The sequence below is a fragment of the Amphiprion ocellaris genome, chromosome 4 (assembly GCF_022539595.1).
Source record: "Amphiprion ocellaris isolate individual 3 ecotype Okinawa chromosome 4, ASM2253959v1, whole genome shotgun sequence".
NCBI classification, from domain to species: Eukaryota; Metazoa; Chordata; class Actinopteri; family Pomacentridae; genus Amphiprion; species Amphiprion ocellaris.
This window is the reverse complement of record NC_072769.1, coordinates 25,904,044-25,920,802: the sequence shown is the minus strand read 5'-3', so window position 1 is coordinate 25,920,802 and position 16,759 is coordinate 25,904,044. Positions and strand designations below refer to the sequence as shown.

Genomic DNA, 16,759 nt, shown 5'->3' with positions numbered 1-16,759 from the left:
CATTTCCGCTCTGTGTGTGTGTGTGTGTGTGTGTGTGTGTGTGTGTGTGTGTGTGTGTGTGTGTGTGTGTGTGTGTGTGTGTGAGAGTGTGAGAGAGAGAGAGAGAGAGAGAGAGAGAGAGAGAGAGAGAGAGAGAGAGAGAGAGAGAGAGAGAGAGAGAGAGAGAGAGAGAGAGAGAGAAAAGCCACAGTCTTCAGACCCTGACCTTCATCCAGATATATAGAAGGAAATGATGGGTCTTGTGATTTATAATCTACTGTGATTTGACCTGATTAATGACAGAAAACTTAAGTTTGTCCAATTTAATGCATAATGCATGAACATATATATACAGGATGTAATACGTTGTTAATTTTATCCATTCTTTCTTTCTTCTACAACAGAATGGATGTCATGAAACTACCAAGTATGCACTTTAATGGATATGATAGTGGACAGATAGAGAGTTGGGTCCATCCATTCATTGTCGATACATCACCTAATCCTCATTAGGGTAGCGGGGGCTGGGGGATGGGGTGGAGTCTATCCCAGCTGACATAAGGTGAAGGCAGGGGACATCTGGACAGGTCGCCAGTCTATCGCAGTGATACACATAGAGACAAACAAGCACACTCACATTCACACCTATGGACAGTTTAGAATTATCAGCTAACCTCAACATGTTTTTGGACTGTGGCAGGAAGTCGGGGTACCCGAAGAAAACCCACGCATACATAGGTCGAACATGCAAACTCCATGCAGAAAGATTCCAGACTGAGACGCAAACCGAAGATCTCCTAGCTGCAAAGCAACAGTGCTATACTGGTCATGCTAACCACCGAGCCACTATGTAGCTCGTTAAGTCATAGAACACAAATCACAAATCACAAATCAGTAGCGAGTCAAACTTCACAGGGTCAACAAGGTTGTCAGTGCTGTTTGTGGGATGTTGTTCCACTCTTCTTAAGGGGTTTGGAGAAGTCGTGGACATTTGGGAGGATAAAATTAGACTTCTAGGTCATCCAACAGATGTATGCTGGGTGCCATGTTTGGAGTATACAGACCTTGGTAGAATTTCAAGGCAGTCCAGATCCTGGCGGCATAAGGTTATCTGGTTGATGATGGTGACAAGGGAGCAGGGTATGAGGATTTAATCTCAATTAAGAAGTGCCGTCATGTTCTTTGTCCATGGCACATGCCTGCAAATACCATCCCTCCTTCACTTCCATAGAAGGTTGGGATTTGCATAATGTTCCCTTGTACGATGGTCAACGCGACATCTGCCATCTGCTCTGTTCAGCTGAAAACTAGATTCATCAGTGAAAAACACCGTCCTCCATCTTGCTGGTGTCCAACGAACATCAGCAGTTGCTCATTGGAGCAGATTACAAGGCCATCCTGCCGTTAGATCATGACTTTAGCGTGGGCGACAACCATTTTCCTTCAGGCTACTCCTCAGAGTCTGATGAGACATTCTCTGGTTGTGCACATCAACAATATCATCGGCAGTCTCTGTAACTGATTACAAACAGTGTTGCAGATGGATGAGCGGAATGTAATGATCCTGGGCTCAGGCAGCGACATGTGGTCTGCAGTGTGGCAGATTGTCTATTGTACTTTGCTGTCTGAAGCGACAACATTCAAGTACCTGGCCTCGGTCCTAACCGACATGCCAACATCCAACATGCCAACAGCCCATTCTCATCCTCCTCATGTCATCTGAATAAAGTTGCATTGTAAGGTGGCACTTTATAGTCACTTGTCTAAGGAGCATCTGTGTGCTGGTCATGTTGTTTGATCATTGTCCTTTGAAGAAACATCTTACTAGTGTGTGGCTTCAGATTGAAAGGTTTTAGTGCACAATTACCTGGAGTTGACCTTTTAAAACCTGATAAAAATTAGATTTTTTACTTTTTCTCTAAGTCAGAAATAGAAACCATTTGCATGCTGTTTATATTTTTGTTCAGGGTACATAATGCTAAATGTTAGCAATGCTTATTCAATTGGAGATGTAGCTTAGCTGTTGTTTTGAAATTCAAAAATCACTCATAGATGCAGATTAGAACAAAAACCTGCAGGAATACTGGACAGGTATGACAGTCTGATGAAGGTCTGCATCGATACTTCTTCCACTGGAGTTTCAGTCTCTAATCACAAGTAGACACTGAATATCCTCAGCAGACTCAGTTTAAACCCAGCAAAGAAGCATACAGAAAACAATAATTTAAAGACAGTGATAATGATGAGAATTTAAATGTTGTGTAGCAGTTTCCTTTTACACTGGGATGCAGCATATAGAAAATACTGTGTAGTCCAATACAATATCACCACAGGAATACAGTTTTAATAATTAACACAGGATTGTATCAACACCTTTGTGTCTTGCTGAAGCAATTAAAATTGTGTCACAAAAAATTATGTGCCTCTTTTTTTTTATAAGACAGTTAAATATATTACAGTATTTTATTGATTTCTTTTAAATTACAGTATCTGGATGTTCTATTTATAATTTCCTTTGCACCACAACTTTGTGGTGCAAAGGAAATTTATACACTTGTATAAAGATAATAAAGTGTGCTTGACATATGTACTTATTAATAGGTTAGTGCATCAGATGGCTTTCATGTGATTGACTGAACTACGAATTTCGGCCAGACTTTGAATGTGCCTCCGCGGTTGCCGTAGTTGTGTAAATCCGCAACACACCGCTCAGTGTTTACTATTAGCACCGACCGTTTAAGCTAGGTGAGGAAATGGCTGAATATTCACACGTAAAATCAACGAAACTGATTTTGAAAGGTCTTAACAAAGGGTAAGTGCTAATCTTACTCAGTAGCATCAAACCGTGTCGGCTGTACCAGCATTATTCGCAGGTATACACTGTAAGGTTTAGCTAAACTGCTAGGCTAGTCTAGGCTAGGCTAAAGCGCTAATGTGCCGGATAGCAGTTACAACAAAGTTCCTTTACATTTCTGCGTTTGTAGCATTTTTACTTAAAGCCAGCCAACTATCGGCACAGTGAATACAAATAGGTTCTGTACACGTTCAAGCGCAATTGGTTGTCTGAGAGTTAGCTAACATGTTAGCATTTTGCTCGTTAACGCTTTTAGTTAGCATTTCAACTTCGCTGTCTAAAAGTGGCTTTAGCAATAGCAAAACCATAAAAAACATGCATAACGCTGAAACATTTAAACGTCTTTAAATTGTCTGATAATTACTTTGCTTATTAGTATTTATAAATTCTAACTGAAAAGACAAACTAATTGTTCAGTTCAGTCATCTTCAATTGAACTGAAGCGAAAATTCCGAACAAGTCTTCAACTGATTTATAACATCTAGATTATAGAAACAACCCCTAAACAGTCCACTACATGCGGCGAAAATGTCATCACTCCTTTAATCTGAGTTCAGTTATGACAAACAGCTGATCTAACGTAATGTGGACTGTTTGTTTATGTCGGTCTTTAAAAAATTCAGAGAAATAACTACCCAGAAAACACAAACGGTGGTAGAAATTACACTAAATGCCATTATCTGCATTAAAAGAACAAAACATGTAACTGTGTTGAGTCTTATATCAAACTGTGAATGAAAAAGTGATTTTTTTTTTTTAATCATACAGTGTAGCTGGAAGCCACACAAACAGGAACATCAAGGCTTTAATTTCTTATATAAAGTTGAATTTTGAGTGCTTTGTGCATACCTTATTTACTAGTAATTGTCAGTAGATATAGAGAATAGAATTTAAATAGTAAGCATTTTTCTCGTGGCATTTTGTTTAAAAAAAAATGTAATTGGGTTAAATGTCAACAGAACTGAGTACTTTTTTTAAAGGCCCAGAAACGTGTGCGTAGAACTTTTATTCATAGTGGAAGCTAAGTAATAAGTCATTGGTTTGTTATTGTTTTTGTGAGTCTTGGAGCTGCCTTTCAAGGAAACTGTATTTCAGAAATTAACTTTCCAGTTTCAGAGTTTGAATGTGTGGATGTATGTATGTTCTACATGTGTAATTAAATGTTGAGCCACCTAATTACCCATAAGGCCATTATTGACATAGATATGTATGTATTTTTCAACAGGAAAAAGAAGAAACACAAAGATAAGAAAAGAAAAGCAGATGAAGAAGAAAAAGTTGATATTGTTGGTAGGTGCATCTAGCATTTTTAAGTATGGGATTCAACTAAAGGAACCAACAAAAGACATTTTTATAGGTTATTTAATCTGTCCGCTGAGAAGCTAGTATTGTTTTCGCATGTAAACAGCTAGAATGATTAAACAAGGGGGAAAAAGTCTTTTTTTCTGTTAGAACCCTTTGCTATATATATTGGAAGTATTTGAAGGAACGTTTTCTGTTTTGAATAGTAAAAGAAGAAATCAAAGGGATTTAATAATATTTGCATGCTTGAAATAAACTATCAGCCAGTATTAGCATTAAAGATGTGTTTTAGTTAACATATTGGAGGAATATTTATATTTACATGTGAGAGTTTTTGGATTGTAAGCACCTCATATTCTTAAACTAGTAATATTTGAAATGGTTTCAGCTCATACATTTTCTATATCTATCCTTAACTCATGAGACATGTTTTATATCTACACTTTACAAAGAGCGGATGTTGTACTCTTGTGTCATGTATTATTTCTCCTCTTACGTTGAACTCTCTGCTCATCAGGTGGTTGGTGGTCTGTTAATAGCTTTGGGGAAATTACAGGAACAGTTGCCATAGAGATGCAGAACAACTCATACATCCATGCCCTAGATACTGGACTCTTCACAGTTGGTGCACCACATAAAGGTAAGAGGAGAGACTAGAGTTACCTCAAATTAGGGCCAAGTTATTTTGGATGTCCAGCTTTTCATCTACTATGAATTATATGATTCTCAGCTGTGTGCAAGAACACTTCTTCACCCACTCATGATTTTTTTCCTTGTCTTTTGTTGTGTTTTAACAATAGGAACTATGATTTTTGTGTATTATTTTTTGTTACTTCTGTGTTAGTTTATATTGTTTGGCATATTTGTGTAGTGTTTCAAAGTAATGCAGCGCTGTTGAACATGAACTTTCCTCTTAGTTATTGTGGTACAATACCTTCCAGTTGATGATAGTAGGTTATTGTGTTATAAAATAGTGGTCAAAAAATTCTTGTAGCAATTAGTCTCTTGGGTCTTTGTTATATATCATTTAAGTAGTGGCGCACTAATTAGTCAATTTATCATTTGCTGTTACGAATTTGTTGATTTCCTAGTCTCAGCTTCCCAAATGTGAGGACGGTTTTCTTTTTCATAATTAATAGTAAACTCGAAATCTTCTTAAAAATTCTTCTTATTTTATTGACAAAGACAATTTTTATAAGAGATCAAGAAAATATTTGTCAAGTCAGTAGTTGCAGCCCTTGCTTCAAGATTGGAGCAAATTTAGATTATTTTATATGTACAGTCAAGCCCGAAATTATTCATACCCCTAGCAAATTTTAACTTAAAGTTACTTTTAAATGTAAAAAAAAAAGGAGAGAAAGTATTTTTTTCCACAATGATGCATCTTGTACATCATGTTATTATCTTTTGGGAAACACCTGTGTCAGTTCCAATCAAAAAAAAAAAAAAAACAAAAAACTTGCTGGTTGAATAAAAGTAACTTTAAGTCAACATTTGCTAGGGGTATGAATAATTTGGACTTGACTGTAAATGTCTATACAAATTCATTGCTGTGATGTACACTGCTATCTAAATATTCTAATCATTATAGTGATGTTAATTTCAGTATGTACTGTATGTATAGTACAGAATGAAAGAAGTGGGACTTGAGTTGGGTAAAATTGCAAAGCAGGAGTATGATGCAAAAATAGCACTGTAGGATATAAGGATTGAATCTTTTGGCTGCATTTTAAATGAACATCCAAAGTCTCCAGCTGTTCCCTTATCCCACAGTTGTACAAACTTGAAGAACTTTTAATTTTGGGTTACGTTTACTGTAGGCTCCAGGTGTTATTGGGATGAAGGAAGGGTTTTTCCTTCAGTCCACAAAGCAGTAAGTATTTAAGTAGAAAATCCAGACAGCAGACTGAAGAGGGGTTGAGTTGAGGAGAAGGGTAGAGATAGCTCTGAGTTTTCACTTATTCCTGCCTTTAGGCACTTCTGAGGGAGCGTTGCTCATTGAAACAGGCACAGACACTGCTAGCAATTAATTCAGCACACGTTTCGTGAGAACCAGGGAAAATGGCTTGCAAATTGAAACATCCCAATTGCCTCTGCATGCACATAAGCCCATTTCTAGGAGATGAAAGAGGACACGAGAAGGTGGAGATTTGAGATTTCCTCTCTTTTCTGGATTTCCTGCACAGAAGCCACACTCTGAATGATACATAAGATTTGGCTGTTAAACAATGAAACCAATGGTGTAATTAAATTTTATTTATTTACCAGCAGATAAAACCTTTCAAGTTTTTTTATGCGTGTCATTTGGTCAATAAATACCACCACCAATAGACACGCTGTGGTTCAACTACCATAAGCCTGGTCTCGTTGAGTAGCCATTCCTCCTCAGCTTTTAGAAAGCCACAAAAATGATCAGATTTGCCTGCTGGTCAAAGGTGCTGATGTTGTCTTAGCCAACTCAGAGCCTCACCAGCCGTTACAAAGAAAATTGGTCTTCTAAGAAAGCAGTTTATGTCACATTCAACCTCTGCTTCATTAAGGCCGTTCTCATTAAGATCAGACTCTGCTTTTCTTTGCCTGTATGAGGCAGTGCACATTTCACTTTGATTTATTGTAAAGGTCTTTAAAGTGGCTTAATCATTTGCAGGTCAGAGGTTTATGAAATGGTGAGAACCTCAGGAGTCCTCTGTATGTAAAACACTATTTAAGTGCAACTCAACAGCACTTTCTATGTTATTATAAATGACTCAGTGCTGGTGAACTAGACCCAGATCAGCACAGCACTGCGTTGCCAGAGGGTTGGCAGTGCCAATTACAAGAATGCATAAAGCAGGTTTCAAGGATAAACTGGTTTTGAGAAGAAATTATGCACCTTTTAATAGCAGCATGACTGTTGCAGGACAAAAGCGTCTTTGTCAAAGCAGAAAGATCAATAATTTAGCATCAGTAAATATACCTATTTAATCTTAGGCTCGCTCAAACATTTTATGTTTTTGAGTCAGGAGACACTTTATTTACTCTTTTTTGTATTTCCACTACGTGTACACTTAATCATAAAAGCACAATAACAAGAACAATAAACTTACAAACTACAAAGAAGAGCAATAAAAGTCAGCATTAAAACACTATTACAGTCTGAAAGACAGCACTCACAACTGTAAAATCGTTAAAGGGTAAACTTTGTTTTACATGTTTCAGATGATGAAGGACCAGACCCTCCAGAACAGTTTACCGCTATCAAGCTGTCAGACACACGGTGAGTATGCAAAGACAAACTGCACATCATATTTGTATCTTTCACCGATGGATTTATCGCCCCATTTCTGCATTTTTTATTAAAGATCTTTCTCTGTTGTCTAGATAAACAGGAGTAATTTACTAACCCATGGGCGATCAATCTTTGAAGATGTGCCGCCTGTTACGGATTTATTTCTTCTGCATTAGTTTCAGTGATGGATCTCAGATTCATATGCTAATGTTATTGAACCTTTCTTGTCATGAAGAAAAACTCTCTAGGAAAGGCGACTGTGTTTTGAATATTAGGTCAATCTTTCTGAGAGACTCGTTAGTTACTTTTTGCTGTTGCAGGGTAGCCTTGAAATCTGGATATGGGAAGTACCTGGGCATCAACTCTGAGGGTTTGGTGGTGGGACGATCCGATGCCATCGGCTCCAGGGAACAATGGGAACCAGTCTTCCAGGATGTGAGTATATCTTGAGATGTTTCTTCTAATCTGTGAAGGCTGCCAGTTCAGTAATAATATGCAATGAACTTACATGTTCTTGAAGTTCAAGCATTGGAGAATATGAAGCAGTGAATGAGAGAAGAGTGAAATGAATTAGACTTTCCCCCTCAACTTACAGCAATATTACATGTTTCTTCTTGTCTCTGACTTTTGTTGTACCAAATTCTCTTTTTTTTCACTTTCATGTAATTATCCCCACATTAAGAGATTCTACCCAAAGAGTCTCTGTAGAACCAAATAAGACAGGGCTTTTGAATGTTTGTGTGATGCCTTTATAGGACCCCACCAGAGACTGGATGGGGTATTAACCACGCTAACTGCTGAAGGCATCTTGATTAAAATAACAAAAATAATGGTTATATTATAGTTTTATTTCTAATTGCCTTCATTATCACAGTGCCTGCCAGCACTTGAGGGACTCTGGTGTTTGTTTTTTTCATTTGTGCGTGGCCCTTAAGTCCCTTTACTGTGTGGCTTCACAGTCTGAAGAGATATTTTTGGTTGAATTTGTTTGGGAAAAAAACTAAGTTCTGCAAGATCGTGTTGCCATTTTTTAAAGGAGCAGCGAAAGGCACTATCATAAACTTAATGATCCCTTTTTATCGGCACGCTATTACAGTGCAGTGAGGTTTTCAGTCATTAAGTAGTATGTTTAAATTTGTGTCAAGAATAGTTCTGAGTTGTACTTTTCGAAAACAGAACACTGTTGTCAGAGTGTTGACACATTCAATGAATATGACCCTGTTAATTTTGATGTATTGCTGTCATTTTATTTCTATGCACTGCAGAGAGCACAAAAATACAAATATAAAAGATTGCATAAAGACAAAAAAACATAAATATATACTTTTTTGGTTATTATGTAAAAGCAAGAGCTGGATACCACACACATTATCTACACATTAGATGTCACTGTATACTGTATAAAGCACACTGTGGTACAAGTAAAGCTGAAACAATAAACTGAGTCATCAATTCATTAATCAAAAGAAAATGTCCCATATTTTGGCTGAACAGACAACCTGTCCAGCCTGTACCTTCTCTCACCTAATGTCAGCTGCACTAGTGCAGCCCTAGCCTCACTGATATTTTCATAAATGGTTCATCCTTTAGTCAGTCTTCAAAGAAAAAAGGTTGAAAAAAATCCAGCTTGTCAGATGTGATTACTAAATGTTTTATTAATTGTTGTTTGTCATCTGCTAATGGCAACGATGAAAAACTAAACTGAATACAGTGGTCCCTCGTCTATCGCGGGGTTTAGGTTCCAGAACCCCCCACAAGTAGTGACCTTATATTTATTTTAATATATATTTATATTTTAAGGCTTTATAAACCCTAGCCACACTCTTATAAACCTTTCCCACAATTTCACAACACTTCCTGTGCTCTTAAACACTTTCTACACTCTTAAACCTACCGAATTTTAACAACATATAAAATTCTATACGGGTACTCACCAGTGAATATGCTACAATGTGAATGATGAAGATGATGATGAATTAGCTGTGCAGTACTGATGAGATGAATGTACTGCACAGCTCTTCTGAAGGCAGTGCTTCATCAGTTGGTGCAGTATCTTCACCCTCGTCCGTAATTTCAGTTTTCACTAATGGCGTAGCTGTTCCTGGTGTCTCTTTCCGAGTGAGGAACATAGTTATGGGGAGTTGCTGGCGCTGCTTTTTCTTCTGGGTGAGAAGGTTTTTATAAACCGGCATGCCACCCTCGATTGTATTTAAGAACTGTAATGAACAAAGAATCTGGGGACCCCATTCTTGAGGCTATATACCGCAAAATCCCGCGATATAGTGAAAAATCTGTGATGCAAAATTAGATATATACAGTTAAAAAATCTGCGATACAGTGAGGGATGACTGTAATGTGGGGATTATATGAAGATAAAACAACCTGTTAGAGTTTTTGGGAAATTGCAACATCTCTGTCTTTTTTGCTTTTTATAGACAAGAAAAATATTGCTCAAGAAAAGGATCAGACTCATCATTAATAAAAATAATTGTCAGTTTCCGCTTTACATGAAAATAGAGCAAGATTAATGAATGTAGTATGAACTTTACTAATAATATTTTTGTTTTCATGAACACCCATATTACCATTACTTGCTGTATGAATTAAAAACATACATGTTTTGCAGTTTTTAAAGGGGACAGGTTTTTTTTCACGGCTGTCCCCTGCCCTTTATAGAACCCCTAATGGCTGATGTTTAGCCCATGACAGGTAGCATTTAGCCGTATTCATGAACAGCTAACTCATTATGCAGAATGCAGCTACCTTATCACTGTAGCGCACTGCTTGTCTTGATGCTTCGCTGAGACCATAAACAACCTGCCCGGTACAACCTTGAGACTCTTTTACATCAAATATCAGGCAACCTTTCATGCCTGTCACAACAACCAATCCCACTGCAATTCTATCTAATCTACTGCCTCCTCCTCTGTTTTCTTTCTGCTCCGCCTTAGGGTAAAATGGCTCTCCTGGCAGCAAATAGCTGTTTCATCTCCTACAGTGACAGTGGGGACATCGTGGCCAAGAGCAAGTCAGCAGGGGATGGCGAGATGGTGAAGGTGATGTGTAAATTGTGTTCTTCCACAAGGTTGCATGTTAATCCTTTGATTTTAAGCATGCCACGCTCTGTGGGGACCTGACTGTTGAGATAGAAGAGGGGAAAATGTTTGTGACCTCACTTCAGGGAGTTCAGGATGTTGATATTTAACGCACAATCTCTCTCTGTTTTTTGTTTTCTTCTTCCCTCGAATGATGAGCAGATCCGAACCAGTGCGGAACGAGAGGTCAAGCGTAAGGACGACATTGCAGACGAGGACAGGGGCAACGTGAAATCCTGTGAGATCAATTATGTGTACGTAACCTCACTTGTTCAGTGCTCATTTCAAACACAAGACAGCCCAATCAAGAATAAGTAAAGGGAGCCCATGTTGGATTCTCTTTGCATAAAATGTTAGAATTAACTGCCTGTTATTTCCTGCTCAGTTCCATAGACTTTATGTGCTGCATGTAATGGGCATTTTAAGAACCAGTGTGTAACAGCCCAATAGTAAGTATATCTTTAGTGAAATTCTCATGTTAAGGTGGACATGATATTAAAAAAAAGTAGTCACTAGACGAATGTGAGGGTTTTTGCGACAGGAAGACAGGAAAAACATATCATTCCTAAATATACACTACCAGTCAAAAGTTTGGACACTCCTTCTCATGCAATGGTTTTCATTTATTTGTATTGTTTTCTACATTGTCGATTAATTCTGAAGATGAACACTCGTTTACAACATAATTCCATATGTATGTTTTTATAGTTTTGATGTCTTCAGTATTAATCTACAATGTAGAAAACAATTAAATAAAAAGCATTGAATGAGAAGGTGTGTCCAAACTTTTGACTGGTAGTGTACATAAATGATGGTCATCCTTTTGTTTTGACTTCTAATCTTTATGTTTTCGCTTATTTCACCCTTTAAGGCCTTTAAACATTATTTGAATCAAACAAGGTGGGAAAAGTCATTTTCTTAGCTGTTGGTCACCAGTAAAAATGGAAGTACTATGCAATTGTAATGTAACTGTACCTGAGTGTGATATTTCTGAAGAAAAATCTGCAGTTTCTTTTCTGCTGCATTAATCTTAAAAATATATTAAAAATATAAAAAAAATAGGTTTTTATCATCTGAAGAACATAGCCAGAGTCCGCCCGTTTCTCTCTCAGGCCAGCACGGAGGTGCTAATGCATGCTTTTATCTCTTCTCGTGTAGACTATTGTAATGTCCTGCTCTCTGGTCTTCCCAAAAATAGTATTTTAAATCTCCAGTTATTACAAAACTCAGCCGCACGTGTGCTGACGAGGACCAGAGGGCGGGAACACATTACACCAGTTTTAAAGTCACTGCATTGGCTCCCCGTCTGCTTCAGGATTGATTTTAAGGTCCTTTGATTAGTTTAATGGCCTTGCACCTTCTTATTTATCTGATCTCCTTTTAACATATCGACTCTCGCGGATCCTGAGGTCCTCCGGCAGCGAGCTTTTATCCATCCCACAAGCCAGGACAAAAACCCACGGTGAGGCGGCATTTAGCCACTATGGCCCCTGCCTGTGGAACAGCCTGCCGGAGAACCTCAGGACTGCAGAGACCGTCGATATTTTTAAAAGAAGGTTAAAGACGCACCTTTTTAAATCAAGCTTTTAACTGACCTTTTAAATCCTTCTTATGCTTCTATCATTCTTTATTTATTATCTTATGTATTTTTACTCTTTTAACTTTTAACCTCTTTGGCTTTTTATTCTATCTGATACTATCTGAACTTCAGTGTTTCCTCAGAGGGGTCCTCCACACTGGGGGCTGTATCTGGTCTCCCACTGGGGGTGCTGTCCATGGGTCTCTTCGGCCCAGCTGGTTGGGGGGGCTCCCCACCTCGGTGTGGGGGTCCCCCTGTCTGTTGTGGTCGGGGGGGTCCGGGTGCCGGCGCCCCCATTGGTCATGGCCTGCGACTCCTCCCAGTGTGGACGACCCCAATGGAGGCGTTTTCCACACTCGTCAGCGCCATGCCACGTCTCCCTACTGTTAGTGAGAGAGTGCGTGTGCGTGTGTGTACGTGTGTGTGTGTGTGTGTGTGTGTGTGCATGTGCAGTCGTGTGCATTTATGTATATATGGAGGGAGGAAGGGATGGGTTTCCTTGTTTATAATGTTTTTAAATGTTGTAAAGCACTTTGTGTTGCATTGTAACAGTATGAAAAGTGCTATATAAATAAAGTTTGATTTGATTTGATAATCAAACAGCCCAAGTTACGCTGAAGATGAAGATATTAGATGCAACCCTTTTATTTGATCATTCAGTATATGGTGTGTTCTGTAAATCACTAACTCTGAAGTTTTACAACAACAAGTAGTTTGACACTACTTCCTTGTAAACATCCATATTCTGGTAGCGTGTAGCCAGCGATATTTGTCTTTTAAGCTGTCACATTGTGTCAGTAATTATGCTTTATGTTTCACAACAGTTTGACATTTTACAGTTTAAGCGGGACATCTCACAGCTTCCTTTAAAATTTGTCTTAACGCACTTTATTCTGGTAGAATGGAAAAACAGTGATTTCCTTCCCATTATGCTCACATTGTGTCAGTCTGCAGTGACAAGATTTTGACAACAAAATCATATGCCTGGATGTGAGATCACATCTTTAGGCATCCGCCTCATCAGTGCCATGCCTTAAAGGTGCAATTGATGGTCTGCTGTTAGTATGCAATGAGAAAGCACACAGTGCCACATTTCAGCTCCCACTGCTGTGAGTATTTTATATATGACCTGTCTGCAGCCTATTAAGTTCCAAGCGATATGTCTAAAGCTGTTTTTTGCTTGGCATGCTTTGGTTTGTGTTCCCACTCTATTATTTGTTTTAGATGAATGCTTGGGAAATGGACTCATCATGCTGACATGTTGGTAATGGCTGCCCTTGAGCTTGTGTCTTGATGTAGTGTTTAGCATCTGAATTGCCTTTGAGGATGGAGTGCAGCTCAGGAATCATAAAATACATGCAGGGTGAAGAAAAACTAAATATCAGAGAAGTTTTCAACCAGATGTTTATACCACTGTTGAGGAAGATTTTATTATAAATATTAATATTATTATGATTTAAAGTTGTTTAAGTAATTTTACAATATTCATGTCACTTTATCTAGTATAGTGGGGTCTTGCCAACATTTCTGGTTGACCTCATTTAGATGCATGTCAAAATTTAGGAGGATGTTTTGGTTAAAAAATGGAAATTCCACTGTCCTCAGTAAAACTTCCTTACTTGACTGAATATCAAAATAATAGCACAATACAATGCATTTAGATTATTCACTTTATATTTTAAATTCAGTTAGGGTTAGGAAGATTCTTGCATGAGGCTCCACCCAGTACCACACACTGATAAAGCAGAATTTTAGAAATGTTTGCATATTTATTATAAAGGAAAAACTTTATCACTGATGTGAAATTTCAGACCCTTTGCTTTGAAACGTGAAATTTAGCTCCAGTGCTTTTGATTTTGACACCTCTTCTACACTCTTAAAGGCAGAATCACCAGATAGAAGCCTCAGACTGTGAGAAACAAGATTCTGTGGTCTGATAAAAACAAGATTGTTTGGTCGCTATTCTAAAAAAAAATGTAGTTAATCAGACATCACTGATCCCCTCCCAATATCATTCCAACAGTGAAGCATAGTGGTGGCAGCATTATGCTGTTGGAGTGTTTTTCAGTTGCAGAAACGGACTGGAAAGGGTTGAGAGAAAACTGAACAGAGCAAAGTACTGAGATTTCTGGAGTAAAAGCCTTCTCCAGAGTACAGAGAGTTCAGAACTTCAAATTGAGATGAAGGTTCATCTTCCAACAGAATAATGACCTTAACCAGACAACCAAGACAACAAGTCTTGGCCCAGCCACATCCCTGACTTGAAACCAATTGTACATCTCTGGAGAGACCTGAAAATGGAAGTCAACCAAAAGTCCCCATCCAACCTGACAGACCTTTTTTCTGCAGAAAGCATTGGCAGAAAATCCCCAAATCCAGGTGTGCAAAGCCTGTTGTGTCACATCCAAGAAGACTTGAGGCTGTAGTCACTGCCAAAGGTGCAACAACTAAGCACTGAGTAAAGGGTCTGAATTCTTAGGATTTTTCCCTTGTTCCTATAGAATACATTTGCAGTCATTTTTAACATTCAATTTTCATTTTGACATCAAGAGGTATTGAGTATAGATTGATGGGGGACAGAAATGAATTTAAAACGTTTTAGCATATCGCTAACCCTGCATGTAAGAATAATGATGAGGTGATGTCTGAATACTCTCTAAATCCACTGTATATGTTGACTTGTGGCAGATTTTAGGCTTAAGCACTCAGCCATTTGCTATTTAGACGCCAACTGTCAACATTTTTAATACTTTACTTAATACTTCAGTGCACTATTTAAGATTTAGCTGCTTAGAGCCCTGGTGTCAGTTCTCAAAAAAGGATAAGTTGTGAAAATCTCTGCAGTTTTGTGTTTTAGCGTGTCAGTTAGGGCCTTTGCAGATCCTTTTGTAACAGTCATATTATTGTTCCTCCACAAATTACAGGAAGAAGTTTCAGAGTTTTCAAGATCGGCGGCTCAGGGTTAATGAGGAAGACTCCACCACGCTAAAGAAAGCCAGAATGGATGGAAAATTCCACGAAACTTTGCTTGACAGGTGTGAAATTTTAAATAAGCTCATTATAAACTCACTGTGAAACACTTTTATGCAAAAAGTTATGAAATTCAAACAGCCTGTGGAGTGTTTCACTCAAAAGAATCCACTCACATTTCGACTGAATTTCATTTTATCAAAGACTATCTGTATATTCAAACAATGAATTACACAATACCAGTAAAAGGATGGTGTTAATGACCAGCTTCATTGTATTCAAAATCCAATTTGCACCTGCTGTTTATGGGCAGCAAGTTCCATTAACCTACAGGGCCTGTCTCTTTCAATGTGTATTCAGAATAAGATAATAGGATGATTTTGTACGTTTTATAATAGTGTAATAATCTCAAATTTATAATATAAATATTACAGGAAAGGGAATGAAAATGTATAGCTACAACTAAAAGGTTAAGTCTAATAAATATTTTGGTAATTTAAAAAAAATTTTATGTGTATTTTATTAACTTCTGGACTACCTTCTTACATTATTATATTGGACTGATTTCTGTTGATTTCTTAAAAGCATTAAACAAAAGCAGGACACTCGCGCTGCAAAGCCACAGTCAATTTTCTGTTTCCATTATCTAAAATGTGTTTCCAAAGCATTAGATGTATGTCGACTTGTGTTTCAGGAAGCGTCACGCTGTCATTATAACAGATTGAGATTTTTTTCACATTATCATCCTAGCTGTAACAACAAGCAATGTATGTGACAATTTATGCAGTCTACTGTCTCACGCCTGTGTCAAATAAAGCTGCACTGCCCAAGTTATTTTAAAAAAATGATCTGTGATGTTCTTGACACCAACTTAGGAAAGATACTTTTTTAAAAAATGTTTTACACTTTGTTTATGGTTGGTTTTAATTTCTAAATAACTTGATGTGGGGCATAGACACTGAGTTAATCATTATAAAATAAAGTGCACTCATAGCACTGACCAGCTGTAATCCTGAATGTAACCGATTTTATTTCTCATTACAGGAGAAGCAAGATGAAAGCAGACAGGTACTGCAAATGAACACTTTGTGGACTGCTGCTATCCCTCGGTAAATGTCCTGACTTGTAGAGGTGATCATGTGAATGTGGCATTTCACATGGCTGTTTTTTGGGAGTTTTTTTTTGTATTTTAAATAAACGTTTGATGGTCAAAATTGGTTTAGCCAATTTGTTTTTAATTTTCTGCAGCCAGTTCATGTTCACCTTTGAGCTGACTTATTGGCATTCCAGGTGACCCAGTTGCCAGTTTGGTGTAAATAATTAACTGTGATTTTCACTTTGTTGAAACGTTTATAGGAAGCAGTGTGTTTTTAGAATGCCACTCCAACAGTTTGAAGCGATATATGGTGACTGCAAATTGGTGGAGAGGCATTCAAATGGACACCCAGAACCCCAAAGACAGAATATAAGAAAACAAAGAGCAATAGCAGTGCTACAGAGGAGCTGCGATGTTTACGGCCAATGAGCAGTGCTTACTGTTAGAAACAAAGGAAGAATCCAGGACCTGCCATGACTGACAAAGAACAAATACATGGGTTTAATTCCTTATTTATAGACTTTTACATAATGAATTTACAGCACATTCACCAACTAACCACATGTAAGTTTACTTTCTTACTCTAACACATCCCTGTGCTCATCTGAAGGTCATT

At 37.9% G+C, this 16,759-nt stretch overlaps 1 protein-coding gene across 1 annotated transcript; it reads left to right on the top strand.

Annotated features, from left to right (window-relative positions):
* Nucleotides 1-2,641: 2,641 nt before the first annotated feature.
* Nucleotides 2,642-16,264, top strand: frg1 (FSHD region gene 1). Its single transcript, XM_023287857.3, has 9 exons — nt 2,642-2,791; nt 4,059-4,123; nt 4,653-4,775; nt 7,334-7,391; nt 7,724-7,838; nt 10,355-10,459; nt 10,661-10,752; nt 15,002-15,112; nt 16,092-16,264. Exons 1-9 carry the CDS (start codon nt 2,733-2,735, stop codon nt 16,126-16,128), a joined length of 765 nt encoding a protein of 254 aa, XP_023143625.1. The 5' UTR covers nt 2,642-2,732; the 3' UTR covers nt 16,129-16,264.
* Nucleotides 16,265-16,759: the final 495 nt, after the last annotated feature.

Coding starts and splice junctions, on each gene's coding strand:
- frg1 (XM_023287857.3), top strand. CDS start 2,733: ATGGCTGAATATTCACACGTAAAATCAACGAAACTGATTTTGAAAGGT. Junction 10,753..15,001: donor TCCTGTGAGATCAATTATGT/GTACGTAACCTC, acceptor CACAAATTACAG/GAAGAAGTTTCAGAGTTTTC. Junction 15,113..16,091: donor CACGAAACTTTGCTTGACAG/GTGTGAAATTTT, acceptor TTCTCATTACAG/GAGAAGCAAGATGAAAGCAG.